General features: G+C 40.0%; 2 protein-coding genes across 13 annotated transcripts in view; one reads left to right on the forward strand and one right to left on the reverse strand.

Annotated features, from left to right (window-relative positions):
• The window catches only part of zic6 (zic family member 6), a 72,953-nt gene that overhangs the window by 23,699 nt on the left and 21,837 nt on the right, over positions 1–27,417 (reverse strand). Inside the window, exons 1-2 of one of the 12 annotated variants that reach the window (XM_067599620.1) lie at positions 5,939–7,135; positions 2,902–4,040 (exon numbers count right to left, since the gene is read on the reverse strand). The exons of 10 other annotated variants lie outside the window; for them this stretch is intronic. In XM_067599620.1, the coding sequence (XP_067455721.1) occupies positions 3,415–4,040; positions 5,939–6,899 (1,587 nt within the window). In that variant the 5' untranslated portion in view covers positions 6,900–7,135 and the 3' untranslated portion in view covers positions 2,902–3,414. Of the gene's footprint in view, positions 1–2,901; positions 4,041–5,938; positions 7,136–27,417 lie in introns of those variants that run through there. One more of the 12 variants, XR_010929689.1, reaches the window with a different exon arrangement.
• zic3 (zic family member 3 heterotaxy 1 (odd-paired homolog, Drosophila)) lies at positions 14,552–19,228 on the forward strand. The gene is made up of 3 exons (XM_067599619.1): positions 14,552–15,874; positions 16,746–16,909; positions 17,527–19,228. The coding sequence occupies exons 1-3, from the start codon at positions 14,884–14,886 to the stop codon at positions 17,707–17,709; spliced, it is 1,338 nt and encodes a 445-aa protein (XP_067455720.1). The 5' UTR covers positions 14,552–14,883; the 3' UTR covers positions 17,710–19,228.

Raw genomic sequence — 27,417 nt, forward strand, 5'->3', positions numbered from 1 at the left:
CGCTGATCAAAGCCAACCCAGTTTACCTCAATTTACTTGAAGAAAGAAGCATTTTGCAATTTATCAGCAACTTTAAAAGATCTATCTCGCACCGCATCATCACAAAACCTTTAACTACATTAAAAATGATTCTCCTTGTCAGCTTCGGTAGTATTGATGCGGCAGTACTTACCCAGGTGCACATTCAATAATCATTAGCTGAATAAACACTTAAAAAAAAGCTGTGTTTTGCAGGTCAAACAAACTTCAAAATTGAAATACAGATACGGAAACTTGTAGATGATTTTCAGAAAGATGCCTCACGAAAAGCTAGAAACAAAAATTAACTGCAGTCAAACTCATGGGGGATTTGCAAAACACATCATCAAAAATATCTGACTCTCCCTAAAGATGTATCCCCATGAGTATCATCATGTGCAACATACACTTTTAACCAGCACACAGCAACTTCGAACGCGTAAACAAGTTCATGATATCTTTGTAGCATCTCGAGAACAATTATAGCGCGAGCACCTAAAAATTTAGGTACTTACTTTGCATGTTGCTCGTAGAAATATGAAAACAGTTTTGTGTACTTTACATATCTTACATTTTTATATAGAATGGCAAATCTTGCAACAAAAATAATGAGTGGCCTATATGCCACTTTCGTCTTACAAAGAGTTGTAATGTAGATGGTCATAATAGGCACCCAAATTACAGCGTTGTAACAAGTCCTCTGAACTTTTAATGAACCTAAAGTGCCTTAATATAGACACTGCAAGGAAAACATATTCTAATACAGTTTTGGTGCATTCACCCCATGTATTTTTGTGGCAACCCTGACAACTACCCCTCCACTAAATCCTCTCACTTGAAAAAAATCTTTTTTTACAGCTAGTTTGCTGTCAGATCACTGTAAGCATATATTTCAAAGAAATGTAAAATTATTGCACTTTTGACCTGATTTCCTTTTGATATGTGTGAAGCAAATGAGTGTATATAATGACAGTCATCAATCGCATGTTTAATGGTATAAAATGCTGACATCCAGACATACAGGTACAAAGTATAAAGCTTTGCTACTGGCAGTGGAGCAGAGGTTTGATTTTCATTACCTTATTCATCATAATTGTGACCTATCTGACCTCCACGATAATCAAGCTGTTGCAGTACTTTGCTAAGCAGGGCAAGGACAGACACTTACTGTGTACATCATTTTTACACACCATTAAATGTCCTAACTGTACTTCAACCTCGTCCCTCGGTTTCCAACCACTCTCCATTTGAAGTAGGAATGCTTTTTACTGGGAAGTGTAATGTTTAACAGAGGAAACAAGGTAAACTAAGAATGAGCTATATGACAAAAATAACTATTCTGAGATGAATTTAGATTCTGCACCAGTACTAGCAGTGGCACTGAATTCAAGCTTTGCCGAGAAAGCTTCAAACAGAAATCTTCTCAGCATATTTTTCTAAAATAATGAGGCGGGGTTTTTTTGTTTTGTTTTGTTTTAGGTTTTTTTTGTTTTTGTTTTTTTTTTTGGTTGTTGAAATTTACATTCCAAAACGTACAAAAAACAAGCAGACATTAACAAATATGTCAGGAAAATCATAACTTGGATGAAGTGAAGCAAACATTTTACTACCACCAGTGTGTGCATAAAAAAAAGAAAACTTGCTCTTCTTTTGCTTTTTTCCCCCCAACTTTTTCAACTTTTATCACAAGCCAAATGAAACAGAACAACACATATCTGAGAGGTATTGTGATTTTGAATAGTAAAATCCAGTAAAGTTATTAATTCAGACTCAAAGTGAGGAACACAAATTTTATGAATGTAAAAACCTTAATGGAGTCAATTTTATGAATAAATAATGATGAATGGACAGTTTAGTTATTAGTACTTGGACAATATAATATTGTAAGGCTACTGGGTTATATTTGTGTGTGTGTGTGTGTGTGTGTAGTGTATGTGGTGTGTGTGTGTGCATGTATGTGTGTGTAGTGTGTGTGTGTGTGTGAGTCAAAGAGAGAGAGAAAGAGGGATACGGAAAGAGGGAGAGACAGAAATCGAAAATAAAATTGATTAATTGGATATAAAATCAGCAAAGTGGCCTTGAAGTGGAAGCCAAAGGCAATATGGAGGACGTGCCTTCTTGAAAGAAACACATTTGTGCGTGACCTCGGCCATTATTGCGGTAAATACACCTGGACTCCAAAAACGCACGCATCCATGGCGCAGTAAACTGAACTTAAATTTGATTGAAAGGCTAGCGCTATTTGGCAGAAAATATGCTGACTGATAAACATAACCACTAGATTTTAGCCGGTCTGCAATGTCACTGTACACTCACAGGATATTTACCTCAGTCAAGTCAGTTCTATGCATTAAGGCCTGGCTAATAACTGACACAGGACTAAAAACACAGGAAATACTGTAGGCCGCTGGATGTGAGGATGTCCTGCGTATCCAGGCCACTGCACAAACCTGCAAATATGGCTTGGGCTACTGGAAATTATAAAAAGGAAAAAAAAAGTTTATGAGTTCACTATGAAAATGCATTGATTGGGTTTAACCACACACGCCTGATCAAAGAGAATATAGACACTTTAATAAAATATAGAATACATAATTAATTATACAGTAGCCTTATGTACAGAACTGTAGGCCTATGCTAATTAAACGTTTTTAATAGTATCACGAACACTGTGGTTTATGCTCACACTGGTCTTACTTTGCACAGAAATGTGAAATATACATATAATACAAACAGGAATACGAATGTGTAATGAAAAGGGGGCGAAAAGTGGAACTTAGGGGAAAAAAACCTACTGAGCCTCGCAGTATTTTAATTACAGACAAATCGTGCTTCAGGCCCATCACGCAGGCTTGTTAAGGCTCAAAATTAAACTTGAGAAAAGATATTTCAGATATTTATTTCATCTTGCGAAATACATAAAGACATGAATAATGTTTCTATACTTCCCCGACATACATTACACCTAATTTACATTCAACAAAGACCCCTATACGTAGGGCTACATTCAGCAAGACTTACTTTCCAGTAATAGCCTATAAGTTCAGAGGACCAAACACGCAGATTTCCATAAAATCCTTTGTCATTTTTTGTCTCTTAAGATAGATATCTTTAATAGTTATGCAACACGGCGAACAATTAGGCATATACACTTTGTAAAAAGTTCCTATAACCCACTGTGGGGAGATGCAGCTACGAGCCAAACCCGACCGAACAGGCCTCACGACAACAGATAAAGCTCGCCACATTTCGCAATGCAAAATTTCAATAGGATGACTCAGGACGTGTTACTAAATATTTCATACAACATTCACAAACATACAGATAGTAATAGAGATACAGCTTAGGCTATAACATGAAAATATAGGCCCAAAAAAATTGGGTCCCAACAGGAACTCAGAGAGACGGAATGTTATTACACTGCTTTGGTGGGAAAGAGTCCACGCCGCTGTGGCATGTGTACCATCCATTCACAATACTTTTCTGAAACGGAGAGGTGGAGGGGAAAGTCCTCGAGCTCTGGGCAAAAGTGTGACCTGTCTGGCCACAGGGGTACTGGGAGGACTGGGACCTGTAGCTGCCTCTCTGTAGTAACAAAGGGTCCAAGAGGGGCTGTGACCTGTGTGGGGAGTAGTCCAAACTGCTGTCAAACGTGTGATGGAAACGTGACCTCGGGGTCGACTCGTCTCGACTCTCTGGGGACAGGGGGACTTCTTGGGTTGAGGTGGGGGGTTGAGGGGGGCTGATCGGGCCTCCATCCGGGACTCGGGTTGACCTGGTCTCCGCAATGTGACCCCCGTCACCAGGACGCGCGTCGCCGCTTTTGGCTACGTGGGCCTTGTTGCAGTGGAGCTTCATATGCTTTCGCAGGGAGCTTGGGTGGGTGTAACACTTGTCGCAGCCCCTGACCTTGCACATGTAGGGTTTATCACTGGAGTGCACGTGAGAATGCTTCTTTCTGTCGCTGCTGTTCGCAAACCTCCGGTTGCAGCCCTCGAACTCACATTTAAAAGGTTTTTCACCTAAACGTGCAGAAAAAAAGAAATGACGGCGAGTTACGAATATGCTTTAAAGCCCGTGCATGCTATCCTTTGCCATATAAGTTAATACTTATGGCATATGTCAACTGAGTGCACTCCATATCTAACCATTTTATTTAAAAAGGTGACCTTTAAAACCAAATATATGCACATCCAGACTCTACTGTCCACACTGTGAAATCACTATCAGATCTTCAGATCACCTTGATCAGTGAGCCGCTTCCCAGGCCACATCAGCCTTCATTAATGATGCCACAATTCTGTAATGATTTGCAATAAATTATTTAAAATGTGCAAAAACTGGCTACGACTTCTTAAAATACAGAGTCCAAACTAGTTGAGAAAACTTTAGTGCGGTCCTGATCGCAACAAGTGAGGCTGTGAGGCTGCGGACTAAAGCAACAAGGCTGGAGTTGTAAGTAGCTTATAAACCTGCTAGGCCAAATGCAAAGATATGTTTGACTGCAGTGCATAGAATGAATCATTGCTATCAAGACGCTAATTGACCATTTTGTACAAAATTGCCTACAGCTGCGAGCTGTCCCTCCTGCACACATAGTGATGGGGCAGACAATCAGGAGCTGGACTCATAAATAAAAGTTTAATAGTGTCTGTTAAATAATCATTTTATAGGTCTGAGTTAATAGATGTCTGGGTTTTTGATTTAAAAAATACCTAATATATTTTCTGACATAAAATGTCTAATTAACAATTCACTGCGCATGTGCAGTTGTGTAATAACATATCATTAAGCGTCCCTTTTCTGTCTCTTTGCTTTCATTATATTCACACCAGAAGTAAAAGGAGATGCTTCATAAAAAGCCTATTTTTTCCCCCTCAAGCCTCTCTTTTTTTCTGGTGGCTATTCACTTCATTTGTTAATTATATTTGCAATTTGAAATTCCACATATCAGTAAAAATACACCTTGTGAGATCACGTTTCTACCACAATCACTGATGTCAGTGAGAATAAGAATGAAATCATATTGCGCAGTAAATCTTTATAAATAATATAGATGATGTGCTCATGTCAGGGACGCAGTAGGGAAAGCCCAAAGAAACTGAAAATGAAATACATTTCATGACATAATTTCACACCACTCCATGACAAGTGACAGGCCGATCAAAGTGATAGATATTTAACGAGGAGAAGGCCATAAATGAATTGTCTTTTCCAAATAGGCCTCATCATGTTTACATTGATAATTATTTCCTTGTATTGACTGAGGTCATCCGTTTACCCACCATTAAATTTCCTCCTACACCACTGTGTGCTGTGCTGTACTACTGTTCCTGTGCACATGATATGAGTCCCTGGGAGGTAGAGACAGCGTAACGGCTACGTCACAGCTCTCCGGTGTCCCGGCATTTATTTAATAATTTCACTGAATGAAGTGGGAGAGGCACCCAAACCACTAGGCCCGCAGACTACACTCTTTTGCAGCTGTCTTACTACTACTCGTCTCTGTTTCCTGCAAGGAGCCTTTATATCCTTTTTTTTCTTGTAAAACCAGGCAGCAGCACTAAAAGAAAGGGCAAGAAGCAGCGCGAGAAGCTTTGCATTACAACATTTTTTTTTAAAAATGGAGGCCTAAATAATACCAGCACCCAAAACCAACGACAACAACAACAACAATAATACTAAAAATAAAAAGAATAATGCAGAATTTAGAAACACCCATAATCAATTAAATAATGAAAAATAAAAAATATGATCACACAAACAAACAGTGCAAAACTGATAAATATGAATGAAAGTTTTTGTGAAGTTGAAAAAAACTGACCACATTTTAATTAAAATGACACCGATCAAAATGTGTTGTTGTTGTTATTATTATGGTATTTTTAAATTGTACATTTTATCAGGATTATTAACTAACCTGTGTGAGTCCTCTTGTGGATCTTTAGATTTTCTGATCTTGCAAAAACTTTCTCACAGCCGTGAAAGGGGCAGGGAAAGGGCTTTTCCCCTGTGTGGACTCTGACGTGGTTCACCAGCTTGTATTTGGCTTTGAAAGGCTTCCTGTCCCTCGCACAATTCTCCCAGTGACACACATATTCAGAGTGCTCTGGTCCTCCGACATGCTCCACTGTCACATGGGTGACAAGTTCATACATGGTCCCGAAGGCTCTGGAGCAAGGCAGCTTCCCAGCCCCCTCTTGGCCGTCACTCCACTTGCACACCAACTCATGCTTCACTGTTTGTTTTGAGCACCTGAGGAAAGCGTCGCCTCCTCCACGCTGAATTGCCATGTTCAGGGGCTTGTACAGACCCAGGAATTGGGTGACAAGTTGCTGGCTGTTTCCCTTGGGGCTGATAGTTTGGCCATAAGGGTGAGTCCGGGTGAGGAGGTCGCCAGGTAGACCCAGCATCATCTGGCTGCCGAGATCTCGAGTAGCGTCGCTGGAGCCATGGGCCTGCTCCTGATAACTTGTGAAAAAAGCATGGCTTCTGTTATCTCTGCAGCCGGGAAAGTCACGATACCTTCCAATCCCGCCATGTTGGTTAGCTCTTGATGCCAGTTGATCAGTGACGGGTGGCATGCCGGCTCCAGTAAGATTGGCTCCAATGATAATGCCCCTTGGGCTGTGCTCTAACCGGTGGCTGCTGGGGTATCCAGAGTCTGAAAAATTGGGAACCGAATGGTCAACATATGCACTGGACCTCGTCTCGGGGTAGTCTCGCAAATTGTGCGAGGGGCAGAGTTTTAAGGAACTGCCAGTGGGGTGTCCCATGTGCTCTCCTGCCAAAGGTGGCAGCACCACGCTGGGTTCAGTATTGCTCTCCCCGGGGTTGACGCAAGAGAGAGGGCAGCCACTAAACCTCGAAAGGCTTGTCATGTTTTGTTGTGAGTTTGGCTATGCGTTTGCAAAATAAACCAATTCGGCACTCAGGATGCACCTAGAAATTCTGTTTCCATTTTCCGTGTTGTATATCATCTGCATGTGAAATTCTTGGCCGTAAACTTCGCAGAAGTAGGAACCAGACTCAATTTCGTTAAAGTTGGTGTGAGTCCCATGCCGTTCACTTTGCCCTCTTGATTTGTGGCAATAACCGTGGTAGTAAAAATGCTTCGAAACAGGCCATGGTGCAATATAAAAGCACAGCAGGCAAACCTGCTTTTAAAAAGGGAGCTTTGGGATTGGTTGGAATGCGCTGTGATTGACAGGCGCTGGGTTTGTTTTAAAAGGGACACGCAGGCGTTCACTGCACGACTCCGTTTTCAAATATCGCAGAGAAAATGCTTTGAAATGTGCCGCGATACTCCCAAATATTGCTGCCTCTTTAACTTCAGGCTCCTTATAAGACCCCTTCTCTAAATCTCTACGTGTGGAAAAAAAAAACCTACAGGTTAACGTTTAATACTAATCATCTGATAAAAGTCAAGTGATTAAATGCAGACATGAGCAAAACACAAGGCATTCACAGCCCGATCCCACATCTTTTATTTCACTGGAAATCTTGCCAGAGCAAATGTCCCACTCCTGCCCTGCAAGAATAACAGAGAGGCTGACCACTGCGTGTCCAGACCAATTACTGTCAAGACTCGCGTTTTGAGTGGAGTGCCAGTTTTGAAAACATTGAAAGTTACAGAAAACTCATTCTAACAATTAAACCAGCTATTTGAAATTATTAAAAACACCAGTAATGACCTTGTGAGCCACAAGCTTTTATGATCACAGAGTTGAAGGCAGCATGTTTTATTTAATAAAACATATGCTCTGATGGAGGTAGGAGTATCTCTGCATTACATTTTTACTTTAATACATTTTCATGAAGGCACATAAATGACTTTGTTGTCCTCATGTTATAGAAAAATAAAACTTTGCTAAACTAAAGCAACAAGTACTTCTACACGATGCACCGGGCCGCTCAAATATCTTTAATGTAAAAAAAAAAAAAAAAAAAAAAAAGAAGTTATTTCATGAAGACATTTTCCAGCAGTGTAACTGGGGAATACTACAGAACAGGGTGCACTATTGTACGTTTGAGTCCAAAGTCGGATTGTGCAGACCATGTAAACTATTCTATACACAAAACCCTTCTCATTAAAATAATTTAATAATCATTCATCTTGCAGCTAGCGCAGTTAGCAGAGGTTAAGCTGCACTGTTGATAAACTTTCTTACTTTGGGGTGCTGTGAGGACAAGCAGCTCCAAGCTCTCCATGCTCCTCTGTGCACCACATATTTCTGCACGTTTCCTCGCTTTGACGTACGTGGCCCTGATTCTATCAACGCTACCTAGACCACTTTAGCCAAATTCCTTTATCTGTTGCTTTTAATTTAAATCTAAGTGAAGTGGCATGGGCTCCGGGCTGCAGCTTATAGGTTTAAGGTGAAAACCCTTTAAGATTGTAGCTAATGGCGGAATTTTCAACTTTTTCTGTAAAAAAAAAAAAAAAAAAGAAAGAAAAGAAAAAAAAACCCTTTCTACATTGTTATGCTGACGTCACCTGCAGTAGATCCTAGTCAGAGACAAAGCAAGGGGGCCCACTTGATATTAAGTGCCGCAAAATAGTAGACAGGCCCAGGACTGGCCTAATTCAGTCATGATTGTAATGGACGCTCATGTTTGTCAACCTTTAACCCGATGCATTTCCGAAAATGATTGAGGGTTGAAGGCCAATAAACCGAAAGTCTCCTATCTGTCATTCAGATAGCATAAAAGGGCTGACAGACCTGCGCCCTAAATCAATCCAGGTCTTCATTTGAAGCAAAAAAGAAAAAAGAAAGAAAGAAAAAAAGGCTAAACAAGACCTATCTAGAAAAACTCCACATTTGTGATTTATTACAATACGATTATATGAGTCTGTTTAGGCTCATCTTTCAATAAATGAGGCTAATAGCCAGTGAAGTGTGCGTTATATGGGCCTTTCATTGCAATATACTGTTTTAAGAATAACATTATTTAAATACTCATAACATCTAAATTTGCCTAAATGTTCAAATTACTCCTAAAGTGTTCATAACTTAATTAGAGTTTAGCCTAATAAGCACTTTTCCATAAATTACAAGTCTATTAATTTCTCTGTAATACAGTTTGTAAGTCTAGTAATGTGAGTGTAAGAATTTAATGAGTAAATCAGTGTGTTTAAAATTTGCCAGATAAGTTTAACAAAACTTTAATTTTATTGAATTGCACTTGGAGTGATAAGTTTAGCTTCACAGCAACATACAATATGATTACTGTATCAAAGTAATGGAAAAGACGTGTGTACTGCAATTATTTGCTATTTTGTTTGGGACTTTGTCATGTTACTTTAACATCTTTCCAGATTTATTCTTTGAATTGGACAAAGTATCAGAAATCTGTAGCAACGTAGCATTTTAACTTTAACTACACATGAATGTATACACGGTTCCAGTCTAAATATCTCCATCATAACAAATTTTTGTTTTTTGACATCTACAATCCCCCCCCCAACCCTCCAGCTTTATACATCCATTTGTGTTGGTTTGGTTGACAGGCCAGACAAAATCCTAGTGACTGTTGCATTCAAAATATCACTCCCAACCATCAAAACATTCATGTCAGGGAATACTCTTTACATCCATAAGGTCCAAGTCACTCCCAATACAGTAAATATGGACCAAATGAAAGACAAAGATGCTACGCAGAAATGAAATGAATCAGCTCCCAGCACAAAAAACACAGTTTTAACGCCATTTTATAGACTGGACTGAAAATTCTGCAAATTTTCAATATTTAGCCGGCGATGGCGATGAGAAAAAATTCTTTTAAAATAACGTTAAAGAACTTGTTGGGAAAATATTCACAGAAAGGCGATAAACAAATGTGTACACATAAATATGAACAGACATGTAAATATGTGTATATGAATAAGAATCACTAACTATACTCCTCGGTGATTCAAGTGAATGTAACAAAAAAATATTGTGGAAAAATAAAGATAAACAAAAAAGATAATAAAATAATTTCATCATGTATCCAAATGCGTGTGTGGTAGACAAACATAAAGTAACTGTGTTCATCTACAGTATGTGGTACTAACAAGGATGCCTCATGTGTGTGTGTGTATTTAAACAACTGCATGCATCAGTGTGGTGTGTGCTGCAATATTACTGATGAGGGATGGCAGTGCACAGTCTTGCCATGACTTTATGAAATTTAGATGAATTAACAGGTTTGGGATGAGTCCATTTGCAGACAGATGCTCCAGTAAATCACAGCAAGAAGTCAATTAGTCCTCTCCATCAGCCATATGAAGGCAAACACCAAATAGCAGTCACTCAAGAGCCAGCTGACCATATAATCTATGAAATATAGATAATGATTTGTGCAGCTCTTGTGCTATAAGCAAGTGTAAACTTGTGTTGAATACCATGAAGCAAATGCAGAATAACGAAACACTTCTGAATCTGTGTTTCTCCAATGACTGACAAAAGAAAACAAACACATCCGCAGCACAAAAATATACCCGATAGCGATGTAATACAGTGAAGCATTACATTGTGAAATTACAAATTACAAACACAGTGAAATTGTCATTCGTCATGTAAAGCTCTAGTATCTATGGTGACAAAACCTGAGTAATCATCAGCTGCTACACTTGCACAAAAATATAAAACAACATTTGACACTTGCAGGCTACATATATTTGAAAATACAATGCATGATGTAAATATTTGCTTTGGCAAAACACTGAGCATTGTGAAAAATGGGAGGATGCGAATGTTGATTGTATTTAGTAAACAGTCGTACTGTAACTGAGACCAATGTGAGTCAAAATGGTAACTTATATTATTCAGATGATGTATGAAATCTGCTGTATCTGCTGGATTCAAATATGAATGCAAACCAGAACCTGAACCTTATCCTGTTGAAGGCTCCAAAGAAAATGTTGTGGAAAATGCACCCCATGCAGCATACAGAAAACAACAATTAAGTCTCAGTTTTAAAATTTGTGTATAAGCACGGTCTGAGAGTTGGGATATACCACATTAAACCACAGCAAAAACCTGCAAGTTCATTCAACACATTGTACATTTCAGCAAAACAGTGAATGACTGTAGCATTCATTTATTCATTTGCACCGCTGGGATACATTTACCATTTTTCTGTCTGTTCAGAAGGTAAATATGGAAAACACATTCAAACACAGTGATATTTACTAAATAGAGGTAATACTGGGTTATGATTTTGCAGAATTTCACTTTTGTTTGGTCACTATTGAGTTAACTGCAAGTCCACAAACTTGTCTATACCACTAGCAGCCTGAGCCAGCCAAGTATAGTTGTAGGCTACAGGCCAGACAACATGGATTTAAAAAAGAAAAAAAAAAAAAAAAAAAATCACTCAACTTTGCTTTAAAAAAAAAAAAAATCCTGAAATTTGGACTGCTACAGGCCAATTTGTTGAGATAAGAAAATAATTATCATGCATCTAGATCACTTATTCAAAAAAATGCAGTGAAATAAGCTTTAGTGTTACAGCTGCTGACTCTAACAAGTCTTGTTATAATAAATGTATAAATGTCAGTTGTTTACTATTAAGGCTGATGATTATTTTCTGCTCTTCAGCATAGGCCTACTGTCACAGAGGTATGCACACTACAATATTGTAATATTTTAAAAGGTAACGCGCATGCTCAGTTAGGAGAAGATTATGTTATAACCAATGGGGTATCCCAACGCCCAATGAGGTAATCCCAGCAGAGATAACTAAATAATCAAATTATACATATTGCACTCCTACAGAATAACCTGCTATATTTCAGACGTTACATTACGCCTACGTTGAATTACTCATAAAATTTTTCAAACTGTGTTGGACATTCGAGCTAAAGAAAATATGAAAATATTACCCAGCAGTTTTCTACAATTAAAATTAACATCTCTAGTGATTAAACTAAACACAACACATTGTATTTAAATATAAAAAAAGAAAATTCAACTAATCAAAAATTTTCAGAATTAAATAAAATAGGAATGTCAAAAAAAGAGGTGGTGAAAATGTCATAGCGGAGGGCGGCACGCTCGAGCACTGGTGTAAAATATTTTCTGGGGGAAAATGGCTGGTTTGAGTGAGCCAAACGGTTAACAAAAGTGCAGCTTTACAGGAGGTCTATAAAAGCTGTCTTTCCCTCTGTTTCTTAAGTTTCCCCATTTTCTATTGTCCAGTAAAAATACTATTAAAGCTCTAAAGCAGTCTGCTCCTTTCATAAAAGGCAGAGGCAGATTTTTTTTTTAAAAACAACAAAAAAAAAACAAGAATTGTATTAAACTAATATTCTTGCAATTCTAAGCATATCCTAGCTTTGTCACGTCACAAATAATTAGAAAATGTGTGTGTTGAAGCCTTCACAGTCTCATTTCACATTTGAAGAATTAATTAAATAAATAAATATTCAATAAATATCACTATACCAGAAGAGACCTGCAGTAGTTTAAGATTGTTCATCATGCAACAGTTGCTTTACATTAGGCCTAACTGATGACAGCCCCCCCGCCCTCCACCCCCCCTTTTTCTCAGCAAGAGCTCAGTGCCTACGCTGCTCTGTCGCTCACAAACCTTTGTGACTCATTTAAACCATGTTACTTAATTATTTCACAGTGATAATATGGCTGCAAATACACGGCACACATAACCTTAAGGGGCTTATTGAGCCTTCACGTTTCAACGAGCCAATAAAATATGGAGGGAATATAGGAAAACCTTAACAGGCTGCTTGTCACTTGTGGAGGTTCACAAAGGTCGCCATAAATCTCATACTGCAAAACTGCAAAGGAAAACTCCGTTAACGGTGTGTGCGTGCGTGTGTGTGCGTGAGTGAGTGTGTGCTTGTGTGCGTGCGCGCGCTTGTGTGTGAGATGTGTGTGAAGACGAGTGTGTGTGAGAGTGAAGGGGGGAGTAAACTGTTAGAGGTTATGCCTTGGTGGTGAGAGAGGGAGAGAGAGAGAGAGAGAGAGGGTGGGGGAGAGAGCGAGAGAGAGAGAGAGAGAGAGAGAGAGAGAGAGAGAGGGTGGGGGAGAGAGCGAGAGAGAGAGAGAGAGAGAGAGAGAGCTGCATACGGAGGAAAGGGGGAGATGGAAGGAATCTCATTCGTCGTTTTGCTTCTAGATAAGTTGTTGAGGTTATGTACAAAAAGCGCAAGTGTACTAATGTGCACGACGACCATAAAAAAGAGAGGTATGCAGGTCCTCACAACAATTAAATTACCATATGAGTAACAGGCCTAAACAGGCTATCTTCACTTCAAGAAAACTAAATCCCACGCAACCTCCAGAGCCCAAATATAATAAACTGTAGATTTACACATTTCCACAACATGCACTTCACACTGGCATACCTCATATCAGCTTCTTAGTCACACTGAAAGACGACAGATAAGTAAGAAAACTCACCTTTTCAATCTACAACTCTTTCTCGAGGAAATGTTCTGGGAGTGAATGCGGTAGGATGAGGGCGAAAGCAGAATGAAGGACTGATTTGAAGATTTTTTTTTTTTAGTCCAGATCCCCTAAAATAAAGAATGTGAGCTCCTTCCTGGGACAGATTGAGGGGGGGGAGGATGTGAAAGGCTTGGAGTTAAAAAGCGCCGCTTGAAGCACTCAGCGCGTCTCTGAACTTGATCAGATTTTATGTGTCCTGCAGCGAGTCAGCGGCAGCCCTGTGAAACTTGCTCAATGGCACGAATTTTTTGGCTGAGCGAAAAAATCTCAGGATATTACAATTACTGCCATCTTTCTTTCTGTCTTTTATTCCTCCGTCTTACACCCTATAGAGCTTTGCAAAAAAAAAAAAAAAAAAAAAAATACCCCCTCCCCTTTCAAGCGGCTTCAAGAAAGCCACATTTTGGAACTGTGCCAAGTACATTCAAGTTTTCAGTTAATAAGAGCCAAACTGGTGACATGAAAGAGAAAAAGAACGCAGATAAGTCAATATCTGTAGATATATCAATATATAGATAGATAGATAGATAGATAGATAGATAGATAGATAGATAGATAGATAGATAGATAGATAGATAGATAGATAGATAGATTAGTAACGTGCAGGCCCTCTAACAAGTTATATTTTCTTTCCAAATGTATTGAAAAGTTTTTTTAACCCACTAAAAATGACAAAATAAACGTATTTCACGCTGTAGATTAAGTTCAGAAATATTGTTTCTGTAAAATTTTATAAGTTCCTCTAAGTTTTGGACGGAATCTGGTTATTAAAAACCTGCAGCAAGTTTTACAGCCTGTACATATTCTATTTATTTATTTTATTTATACAACTGTTGTGGAGTTTCTTGTGGAGTAAATCGCGTATAGCTTCATGAGACATGCGCCGCACGTATAACACATAAGATCTGCGCTAGAGTGCTCTGTATACCTGCAAAATAATGCCTGTAAGAGCCAATCAAATGAACCCAATCGAGACGACCTGCCATCTTCAATACCAAACTGTGCCAATCACCAGAAATCTAGCCAATTAACACCCTCCTTCGAAGTCACGTGTCAGAGGGGTAGCTGAGCGCTGATTGGCTGTCGTAGCACTGCCTCCCGAGTTCATTTATGTTCTGGGAGTGAGTGATTGACTTTATCAGTCCAAGGACATCATCCGCCTGGAAAGGGGGGGAAGTTTGATCCTCTTTCTCACGGATCGCAGTCAACGGGAGTTTTTTTTTCTCCCAACTCTTTACGCATAGGATTTTTCCCCGTTTTGGCTTGGTTTGTTTTTTTTATTTCAGGATTTTTTTTTGCAAAAACGTGGTAAATCTCCGCGCGGCGTCTGCAGCTTGCGCGCTCCGCTAAACTGGATTTTAAATTTATTTTCTGTTTTCTTCACGTCTCCTAAGTTTGCTTCAAGCTCATGACTATGCTTCTTGATAGCGGTCCGCAGTTTGCATCGTTAGGAATGGGGGGTTTCGGGACACCACGGCACCACGAAATCGGTAACAGAGACCCTAGTCTGGGACTGAATCCATTCACCGATTCCTCCCACTCCGCAGCATTCAAAATCAGCCCTGTGGCTCACGATATTGCCTCCAGCCAGACATCAGCTTTCACCCCGCAAGCCACTGGATATGCAGCTGCGCTGGGACACTCTCACGGCGGGCAGGTGGGCTCGTACGGTGGGGGAGCGTTCAATTCAACACGGGACTTTCTCTTCCGGAACCGGAGTGTTGGAGAGTCCACAGCGCCGAGCGCCCAGCATGGGATCTTTGCAGCTTCGGCGGGGAGCCTCCACGGGCCGCCCGGGATCACCGATAACCCCGGACATCTGTTGTTTCCAGGACTTCACGACCAGGGGGTGAGCCACACTTCACCGAGTGGACATGTAGTTAACAGCCAAATGCATCTTGGCTTACGCGGGGACATTTTCGGAAGACCTGATCCGTACCGTCCGGTCGCAAGCCCTCGGACGGACCCCTACGGGGCTCAGCTCCACAACTACAACCATCCTATCAATATGAACATGGGGATGAATGTGCCGACACACCACGGTCCAGGGGCCTTCTTTAGATACATGAGGCAGCCGATAAAACAAGAATTATCCTGCAAATGGATAGACGAAAACCAGATGAACAGACCCAAAAAGACTTGTGATAGGACTTTCAGCACCATGCACGAGATGGTCACTCATGTGTCCATGGAGCACGTCGGCGGCCCCGAGCAGAGCAACCACATCTGTTACTGGGAGGACTGCCCGAGAGAAGGGAAATCTTTTAAGGCCAAGTACAAACTCGTCAACCACATCCGTGTGCACACGGGCGAGAAACCGTTCCCATGCCCGTTCCCCGGATGTGGGAAAATATTCGCCAGATCGGAAAATTTGAAAATCCACAAAAGAACACATACAGGTAGGCATCAACAATACGGTGTAGCCTAATGGTGTGCGTAAAATAACATTTAGAGCGCGTAGCTATTCAGAATAGAAGTGCTGTGCCTTAGATATTGTTTCAGAGTGCTCCAAAAATGTGGGTGCATGTTTTTGTTGTTTACAAGAACCATTTGAGAACTTGGTCCCACATTTAACACGCTGAATAGTTCTTAGTGTTGCTCTCAAATTGTTGTTTGTGCTGTTTTCTCTTTATCATTATTAAGCACTCTGATAAATCAGCTGTGGCTCAATAATGCACAAAAATGTGATGTAGTGCCCTCGAACAACTTTGGTGTGTTGTTAAGTCTCATTAATACGTGTAGCTTTTGTGCAGAGGAGTTGTGTGTATTCACTCCTTATACTGTGTATAACGATAGACACTTTACTCACTTGTCAAAGTTTAAGTGTGGTTCTATTAGCTGTGTTAGGCTATTTAGGCAGACTAAGCACTCTATGCTTTATGTGCGTCATGTACAATTGCTATTAATCATTTTCTGCCCGTGTTTATATTTCTCGCCCTTGTTCACCCATTACATAGTGCAGAAAATACCCTGTTGATTCAGTGTTTACTATATAAGAGCAGACGCACAGTGCAGGCTAGTAGTAGCATGAAGGAGCAGGCCTCTTGAATAAATAAAGCCTGACAGAGCAGCGTGTAGTAGTGGAGCTGTATCCATGTCTCCCCGAAAATGTAGGTTACTCTGTTATATAATAGGCTGCAGTCTGCAGACAATTTACATCTCCGGGCTTCTGGGTTTACAGGTGGTGTTACAATGGGAGTTTGTTTGTGGACTATTGGAGTAATTCACGGTTGTGTGTGTGCGTATGTGTGTGTGTGTTTAATCCTGCAGGTGAGAAGCCGTTTAAGTGTGAATTTGATGGCTGTGACAGACGTTTCGCCAACAGCAGCGACAGGAAAAAGCACATGCATGTGCACACATCAGACAAGCCATACATCTGCAAAGTGTGCGACAAGTCATACACACACCCCAGCTCTCTCAGGAAACACATGAAGGTAATTAACGTCTTCATTACTCCTTAAACACATTAACACACACATACACACACACACACACACACACACGCACATACACGCACAGACACTCCACCACCCCCCACAGACAGGGACTATCACAACTTCAGGCACTTTTTAAGTTGCAATATCACTGTCACACTGCAAAAAAAAACACAATTTGAGATGCATTTCATCTATTAAGGGAACTTAAAATCTTAGTTTAACTTAACTGAAATATAGTAACACGTGGGTTGTGCGTATTCCACTTGTAGTCATTCTTTGATACTACACTCACATTTTCCTCTTTGTTTTGTTTAATAAAGTAGCGTGTTTCAAAGAAAAAAAATAGTTATGAATTAAAACCCATTTACTTTTAAGGAAAACTACATTTTTAGATAAACACAAACTGCATGTTGATGTGGGTACTTTTTTTTGCAGTGCAGAAGATGCCGTACCTGTTTGAAGTTTGCTGTGCTGTTAAAGTTGCCCTAAATCCAAACTTAATCTCCTCTATCAAGCCACTTTAAATGCACATTGAGGATTAATGAATAGTATGATTCAGTGTCAGCGACTGACTGTTCATGTCGCCCTTGCTTTTTTTTTTTTTTTTTTTGCAGGTACATGAGTCTCAAGGATCTGAATCGTCTCCAGCAGCAAGCTCCGGTTACGAGTCGTCCACACCGCCAGTGCTGGTTTCAGCCACCACCGAGGACCCGACAAAAACACCGCCGTCAGCCGTGCAAAACACGTCTGGTCACAGCGAAGGACTGGCACCCAACTTTAATGAATGGTACGTTTGAAGTCAGAAGAACAAACTCTCTTCTCAATGTGGACTACGGGGTTGAGGATAAATGAGGATTAAAAAAAAAAAACCTTAAAAACTATTCCTGTTCACACTTCACACACACACACAAACACATACACACACGCTCTCTCCAACACACACACACACACTCTCTCTCTCTCTCTCTCACACACACACACACACACAAACACTGTCAGACACACACAAATGGGATTTTGGGACAACAACAACAGGAGATGAGAGCAAAAGCCAGCACCAAGCAGGCCACGTCCGTTCTCAGGATCACGAAATTTGACTTTTATTCCGCAGTTTTGAGGAAATCAAATCAATCACGAATAAAACAAAAACGTAATACTTTCTCAGTATAAATAAATGTTTTTTTTATCTTTTAGTTTACAGATTTCAGGAAAAAATTGTTTTATTTTTCATTTTATGTATTTTCTCAAATTTTTATTTAAAAAAAAGAATAAAAAGGAAGATTATTTCACGCTGTTTTATATGAAGGTGACGCGCTGTTGTCGCCTCTTCAATTGATTGTTGGAACTTCAAACAGTCTTAAGAAACGTGCCAAAGTCTTTGTCATGAACTTGAACACAGAAAAAAAAAATCATAAATAAATATTATACTCGTGAATGTATTTCCTTGTTTGATGGGGTCGAATCTGTTGTCAACGTCCGTTTTCAGGTGGAGAAATGTGGTATTAGGTTACGATTGTTACCGTTGAATATAACGTTGCCTTTTGTTAATACCGTTGTAAATACATATCCATGATGCCATATTTATCAATTTGTAATTTAATTATGGGTATAAGTTCTGAAACTTAAATGATATTTATGGAAATGTTTTCTAACAAGAACTGTACAGTTTTGGTCATAACCAGCTTAACATTGAACAAATGATAAACTCTAAAGCTCCAACATCGCGATTGTATCCTTCTGTTTTTTTGTTTGTTTGTTTTTTTTCTTTTCTTTTCTTTTTAACCAATAGGCCTACATGTGTCTTATTTGGATCGAAGAAATCATCTATATGAATATTATGGATTTGTCTATAGTATATAATGCAGATATTTCCGTCACTTTTATTTTGTTTATGAGACCATTGACATGTAAATCATTGACTTTGTAGAACTGAGTTCAGTTGAGCTGAGAAGCTATAAAACGGTTCTGTTGATATCTTTATTTTTGGTTAAATTTCAACTTTTTTGTGTATTTTACTTTTATAGAATCAGAAATAGATGTCAATTCGTAGCATAAACTCAGTATTGAAAAAAATAAACCCATCAGCCTATTGCACTCTTCCTATAGACGAGTGTAAAGTTCATGATTTCCAAATCAAGGTGACAGTATTTTGAGTCTTTCAAATTCGGGTCAAGCGCCCAAATATATGCGCCTGTATGGCAATCTTTATAGTTCCAGCAATGTCTTTGTGCAAGTATGTTTAAATGTGTGCATCGGCAACAATGGAACTGTCACAACACAGTATCTTCAAAAATAAAAAAAGTTTTTTGTCTGTCAGCTTGCATTGTTTTAAATGTAATTCTTCTGTGAAACTAAGCGTGTTATTTGTTGTGGTGTTGCATATAGAGCAGTTTGATTACACATTTGCTTGTTTTGTGTGAATAACTTGTCAAGATGGCATTTTTTGTGTTAACAAAATTTAGTGGAAGGAATTCTAGATCTATGTGGGTTGGGGGGAGAATACGTTCAGTGGCAAAAAGAGTTACAGCATTGCATTGTAACCTATTCTCAAGAATTAAATATTATGCATACACAAAGTATATTGTACTCATATGAGAACAATTTCAGACCACCAGCACTACTTTTAAAATAAAATGTAAAAAAACAGTACCTCGTGACAGTGATATATGAAATAAGTTTATTTAAATAATTTAAGGAATATATGTTTTATATGCTATTTTCTATACCTTAATTTAAAAGAAGTACTTTTTCTTATTCCCGCCACCTTTCTGCCCCATGTCCAGAGGTCAGAGAAAAATATCTGATGTATAAACACAGCTAGAATGTGATGTTGTAACACTTTCTGGGAGAAATGGGTCACACTCCAAGTTATTCCTGAAGAGCAAAAATGTTTTACTGATGAACTGTGTCACTGTGCCACATTGAGGCAAACCATGTTACAACAGCAGGCCTATGCGTTAGCCTTTGTAGCTACCAGAGGCAAAAGGTTCCTTGTACTTTTTAGGCTACTGTATGTTGGTTGATTTGTTTTACCAACTATTTATGAAGAAATGTGAACGGAAATTTTGATTGAAATTAAAAAAACATTATGAAAAGAGACTTTCAGACTGCGACGTTGATTATTATCACCATGATGTTGTTCTGCTCCCTGCATCTATGCGCATAAAGCCGACACTCTGTTTGCCATGCTGTTTGTATCAGACTAGTAGGAGTCACTTGAACTTGACACTGATTAAGGCGCCATCTTAGTATCTTGGCTGTGTGTGTGTGTGTGTGTGTGTGTGTGTGTGTGTGTGTGTGTGTGTGTGTGAATACTGGGAAGTGGAAGTTAGAGAATCACTTTTCGTGGCAGAGAGTAGGGGCTTAGACTGGGGAGGGGGTCTTTCGTGTATGGCTACAAAAGTTGCACATGCAAAGTTTTTTTTTGTTTTGTTTTTTTTTAATGAGCGCTTACACATTATAATAATCCTAACGTGCAGACTGGAAGACGGGCAACTGAGGACACTGTGTGACCGTGAAAGTGGAGTGGGATACGTTGCCAAAAGTGGCGCTGCCTCAGCGTCTCCCACTACCCGATTAACAAGGAACCGCTTCATAAAAACAACCAAAGGAGTTAACTCACATCAATGGACGCCATAATAAGCATTTAAACGGCGAAAATAATCAGTCTGAATCACAACAAGAGCTCATGCACAGGCCTGAAATCTCTAATATTATACAGTGTCATTTATCCAGTGTTTTAGTGAACAAAATCCGTTTAAATGAAAGAGAAAAAACAACAAATGAACGCTGTGCTATTTGAAACACTAATTTAAAGCGGAGACTTTACTGTTTTACTTGCCATTGGAGTTCATCTCAGCTAAAGCAGAAGAGTGTTACCCTCACAAGGTGTTTCAACCCCCCATCCCCTCACACACACACACACACACGTATACATACACAACCCAACCCAACCTTCAACTATATTCTATTTATTTAACTCAATATTTAGGAATATTGACTCACATCTGTTTCTAACTTTTGCGCAAGCGCACCCATTGCAGTCCGTTTGATTTCATTTCTTTTCACCCCCTTCCCTCAACGCCCCTCTTCCCCATCCCATCCTCCCTCCCTCCCATGCCCGGCTAGTCTAGTCGCACATTTCAAGTTCCTCCTCTCAGACACCGTGACGTCAAATAACCGAGACCCGGCTTTCTCCGAAACACGACGGGCTCACATGGAGGCTGCATTTTTACGCATGCATCAGTGATGTGCTTGTTGCCGCTATACAGAAAGGTGTCTGCGCTCTGACCTGCAGTAGGTGATCATCATAAGAGCAGAAGCAAAATAGGTTAAATGAATACATAAAAAAAGATTTATTTTTTTTAAAACACCGGAACATGGATTAGGCTATATCTGTTCTACATTGCCATTACACCGATTTGATATGGATGCGGGTCATTGCTGTCATATTAAACTGGGTGTAATTCTGCAAATAAAACGGCGGGTGGCTTTTAGGTGTGTTTACCTTCACTAGCCAGTGTTATTGACTATGCACGTGCTTTATGCTGACGCCCAATAGGCTGCAAGTCATCGTTGCCAGATTAGGCTATATGAGAAACTGGAGCAGGCGATGCAATCCAGAGAGGAAGAGAAAAAACATGAAAGGCTCCTTTCTGGTGGATTCTCAATGGATTAGAAAGCAGTGACGGTCACGTGGATGCAGTTGTGTGAAGACTAGCGGCTGTGGGCTATCACAACAATGAATCCGCTGCAGCAGACTACAACTGGCTCTGAATTACGTTAGCGCTCATTCATCTCAAGTTATTTTATGGATTGCTATACTGGGCTGCAGTCTGTGGACCCGGAGGATGGCAGCTGAGTGTTGGCAGCGTGCAGTAGCCTATAATCTCTATCTGCCTATAGGGTCTGCCTGTAGTATCCGGAGGAAGAAGGGAGAGGAGGCTGCTGGGGGAGAGTGAGGGTTTATTCTCTTTGAAAAAAAATAGGGATGACTTGTAGACTACTCCTGGCTCGCGCCTGTCGCTGAAGTTTGATATCGGATTGATTGGTCCACCCCGTCTCCCTTCCTCCGTCTCTTCAGTCGCAGAGTATTTGCTGGCTAAGCAGGAGAGCGCGCTCTAAGAGGATAAACCGACTCAAGCAGGTCCCCAACGCCTTTTGTCACGCAACGGAGGCTGTGATCTTAATAAGCCCAGTGGCTAATTTATCACTCATTCATAATTTAGCAATTATTAGACGCAACATGCATAGACTTTATCTCAATGAATTTAAAAGTTACCCACATTTGTAAAAAGCTATAGCTGTGCATGGAGGACTGCTTATTTGATGCTTTTAGTTGGCGCTGTTAATGCTTTTACAGTGAGTGAGGTTGTGCAGGCTGCAGAATCTTGCTCAAGGGCACTTAAGCAGGGCACTTGATGGCTTATTGGCTGATTAGGTTTGCTGAGACATTCGGGATCGCAGTTAACCCATGCACATCATGACTAAACTCCCGTCTGTCACACCCCAGGATGTTGAGATTTCCTCCCATTACTGCTCTAAATAGACAAGATGCCGCCAAAATTGAATCATCGTGAATTAATTCAGTAATCTGAGCGTGTGTGTGTGTGTGTGTGTGTGTGTGTGTGTGTGTGTGTGTGTGTTTGAAATGCAGGGTTTATCTTTCCACATATAGCAACGGAACAAGTTAACATAGTGGATTACTGAGTATTTCTGGCAGTGGTTTCTTTAATCAAGGCATTAAGCCTGCACGGGTAACCTCAATATTTTGTCACTAAACGCACCGTGACAATTAGATTGAAGTGAGATGGATTTATAACATCATAAGGAGGAAAATATGTCTTGATAAAACAAATAATTGCAAAAAAAAAAGCTATAACATACATCTGATAATTGCTAAACCGAGGGCTTCCATTAGCGCGGAAGTTGATGTGCTCGCCAATTATCGATGCTTATTTCACCTCCAGCAGGGCGTTGAATATGCATTCACAAAGTACCTTAATCCACGGTGTGTCTTTATATTTTAACGTGTTTCATGGTTTTTGTGATGCAAACTGGTTAACACAATGGCTTTGTCTTTGAGTTCAATTATTCGTCAAATGACTCTTAAGAGACATTTACATACATCCCACCATACTGTATAGTTTAGCCTGCAGGCATTTCTCCTGATGAGGAAATGAGTGAAAGTGTTCGGCCTGCCATTTCTGAAACATTAAGTGATATGAAGCTACTCAATGAGTGCAGTTCCTAAAGCACGTGTACTGTACTTGGATATAAGTAAGCCTAAAAAATACCTAACAGATCAGTCAAACTCATTGTTTCAGTGGCCAAATGTGCACAAAAACAGCCCACAGCACACATAAAACATCCACCTCTCAACTAATATTTCTATTATGCTATGAGTTGAAAGACACTATTAGTAGGATGTCCAACAGGAGACAGCCCTAATTCCCCAACATCTGGCGGGGTGTCAGAAACTTGATGAATTCCTTATCAGAGCAGGCGCAGAAATCAACGCTAATAGGTCCCCGGAGTGGAGGCTCCGGCAAATGCTCATTCAGCAAAGCAGATGTTCAGCAATTGTGCTTTGCGTTTGTCTTTTGACAGATATATTTTCAACACTTTTGAGAGGTGGTAAATGGATAAATGAGCAATTGACATCATTTTAATGACCCGTTGCTCTGCCCTGCACGCTGCGGTTTCCCCCAAAACCAGCGCAATAACAAGAAGTCCCCCAGAGGAGTGCAGGCTACAGTTTTATGAATCATTGAACAGCAGGTTATTGGAGAAGGTGTGATGATGAGTTTTTAATTGTTCAGCAGACCAAACTGCCATCGTCTGTGATTCAATTTTAATTAAAAGTAAAGCAAAACAATGCGTTTAGCCGTTAAGTAGTCTGCAAAGTCAGCTAAAAAGCTGGATTTGTTTCTGCTTGCGTGGATGGCGTGAGTCAACACTTTGAACGAACCTTTCACCTGAGAGCCTCCCCTCTGTCCCGGGACAACCTCCAACTCGCAGGACGGCTCTCCCCTGAGGGGACGGACAGCAGCGCTCACATATTCATCACCCGCTCAAAATAAAGAGGACAATGCTCGTTAATGTCCCCCTTTCTTGAGATAATGAATTAGAATTGGATAGTGCCTTTCCATTATTTAAAGACTTCATTCATCGCCTCTCGTAGTAATTTTCCTGCGCTTGCGCGATAGATAGATAGATAGATAGATAGATAGATAGATAGATAGATAGATAGATAGATAGATAGATAGATAGATAGATAGATAGATAGATAGATAGATAGATAGATAGATAGATAGATAGATAGATAGATAGATAGATAGATAGATAGATAGATAGATAGATAGATAGATAGATAGATAGATAGATAGATAGATAGATAGATAGATAGATAGATAGATATTCCATCACAAAAATGTATCACTACTACAACACATTGAGAAACAAAAGTAGCCCTTATCTCTTGCACAATCCCGATTTGTGCCCCAGAAATGCCAATCAATGCAGTAAAAGGCGAGCTCTGGTTGCATAATGTTTGCGCAATCTTTAATCCGTTATGGATATGCATGAGGCAGGGATAGCACCGTGAATAACAATCCGCTTGATCCCGCCACAGCCTCAGCACGTGTGTGCGCGATTCCTGGCATCGTCACACAATGAGAGGTTGACACACTTTTTATTTTAGGAATAGAGTTCACTCACCTTTATAGAATGACACTAATCTTTGTGATGTAAACTCATGGAACACAACATGGTAAATATCGCCACACTGATAGTAGAGGCTCATTCCGCCAGAGGGAATACACCAATATGCTACTGGAAATATATATATTTTTTTGATTTGTTTGTTTTATGATAAGTTCATGTCAGTCTTTATCCACCTGTTTATTTACCTCTACATCACTGTCTCCATCAGGGGCGGCCCGTGGCATAGGCCACATAGGCCCAAGGCACGGATATGCTTGCTTTGGAAATACGCACTGGCATGTTTTCATCTGGTTTGATTTTCAAAGCCTTACTGGTCCGTCAGCTTTTCCGTCCGACAGCCACAAAACTTCATGTGCTACCTCAGGCCACGCCAGCAAACACACATTGAATGGCACCTTGACCCCCACTTGTCTTTTGTCTGGAGGACTTGGGGGTGCTTGTCTGGGCTGTAGGTACCATTGTTGCACTTCATTTTAGTGCGAGTTCATTTTGAAGTTCATGGACTGGAGGAACTACTGTTGCACTTTTTTGGGGGCTCCAATTTAAATCTCACCTAGGGCATCAACATAGTCAGGACCGGCCCTGGTCTCCAATTTCTATTAATAACACCCGCTTCCAGCATAATAAAGTACATAGAGTCAACATTGCCGACTGTTACTCAAAGAACATTGAAGTCATTATTTCCCAAAAGATGAAGAGATCTGATGTGATTCAGATTATATTGGTGCCTTCAGTGAATCTAAATATTCTTCACAATGCATGCATGATAAACCTTTTCAAGTGCTGTCTCCTGTAAGTGCTGTAGACTCACTGAAATGCAGTTGATCATCATAGTATAAAAGTAAAAATATGTAAGTGAGTAAAATGAGTCCCAAATTTGTCCTCACACTTTTAATTGTGTTAGTTTTCACCACTTATAAACTTTGAATTTCAAATTTGACTTAATTTTGACCTTGAAATTACATGTGAATTTTAAGCAAAGTACTCAGAAGGAGCACATTATAAGATATCTACTAAATAAATAAATTTTGTTTCAAAGGTAAATTTCCTAATTCCTTGCCAAAATCTCTACAAGTTCCATCATAATTTAGAGAATCACTAAACTGCTGTAACAAATAATTTCTTTATAAATAAACAAGAAGTATCCTTGTGTGCATTTTCAGCTGCTTTCTAAATGATTACCAGGACTAGAAGCCACTACAAAAAAATATTACTGTGTTTTTTAACATCTGTGGCTACAGGCAGTGTGGGAAGATGACTGTGAAGAAAGAGGAAATGAGAGACATAATAGCAAACAGAAGCCTGAATCCATAACAACAACAACAACAACAACAACAACAATACAGGCTTGATTTTCCATATGTAGCGCTCAGGCCCTTGTTGTGCTCTTGTAAGCCCATAATCAGAGGCGATCTTACTGTAATAAGATGAGTTTGGGTAGCTGGGCCTTGCAGGAAAGCACCAGGTTTGTGGGTGTGTGGGTGGGTGGCAGGGGTTCTACTGCTAAAGGAGAGTGATATTCAACAGCTGTGTTATACAGGTTTTCAACAGCCATAATAAAAAGTGTTAGACATAGCACCAGTTATTTTCTCCCTACTTTTCCACTAATCTAGACTCAACTCTCCCACTGTGCCTTTTGGCCCACAGTACACCAACTGCCTCATATTTTCACAGCATTAGATATACTATTATTCTGTGTTTTGGGTTGGGGTTTTTTTTTGGTCTTTGGATATTTTCACGGATCTGTGTTGAACTAACCAACAAAGCAGTCAAAGACATTTTCTCCCCTTGAAGTATCAGCAATCAGTCCCATCATGATGGGAAACAATACAGTGTGATTGAACACCTTCAACTTCTGCCATACTTGCTGGACAGTACAGATTTTTTATTTTTTTTCTATAAAACGGTCCCCATCCTGGGACAATAACAGGCAAGCCGTATTTGGAAAGGGAGGAGGAGGTGTAGGAGAAGAAAAAGGGAACCAGGTAGGAGGGCCTGGTGAAGGGAGGGGGGGGAGGGAAAGCCAGGTGCTGGTGGAAATTGGCAGGCGATTGCCAAAGCGACCTCATGCCAGGATAATGCATGGGGCCATAGGTGTCCCCCAAGCCAATCCCAACCCTCATGCTGATAGCTTTTCAATGCCTGTGGGACAATCTCTCCAATAATTGCTTTTCCTGTTTCAATTCTGGTCTCAGGGCCAGTAACAAAAGAGAAGGGACTTTGTTTCTCACAACCATGGCAAAAGTGAGTATTGTATTTGGAGCCATTTGTATTCACCATATAGTTATGAAAGGAACTACAATTTATCTTAGCATGTTATGCAAAACACCAACCAGTGGGTTTAAATTTTGATTAAAAGATCACCCCAAAAATCACACCCAGAATGATTGAGAGTATGCTTTCAAAGTCTGTATGATTGGCAGATCCCTCCTTAATATATCACACATTTTCCTACAGGGAACCCTTGGAGGTTGCAAACTAATCTCCTGTTTGCTAAAAAGTAACATAGCCAAATATTTTCATATGTATCTCTGAGACACCCTATCCATCCTCAGCTATGATGACCGATGACATATTTCTCTCCTGATGGAGGGAGAGAACCTCAGCGGGCCGCAGTGAAACCTGAAACCTCTCTCCACCGTTCCCCCCCAAAAAAGTCCCAAAGTTAATGGAAAGTTTGACTTGTTGCTCTAATAATAATAGTAATTTCAAAAACTTTATTTCCCCTTAAAATAAGTTATTCCCACTTAATATTTTTTTCAATTCTGTGTAACTTTGAA

Source organism: Thunnus thynnus, chromosome 9 (genome assembly GCF_963924715.1).
Source record: "Thunnus thynnus chromosome 9, fThuThy2.1, whole genome shotgun sequence".
NCBI lineage: Eukaryota > Metazoa > Chordata > Actinopteri > Scombriformes > Scombridae > Thunnus > Thunnus thynnus.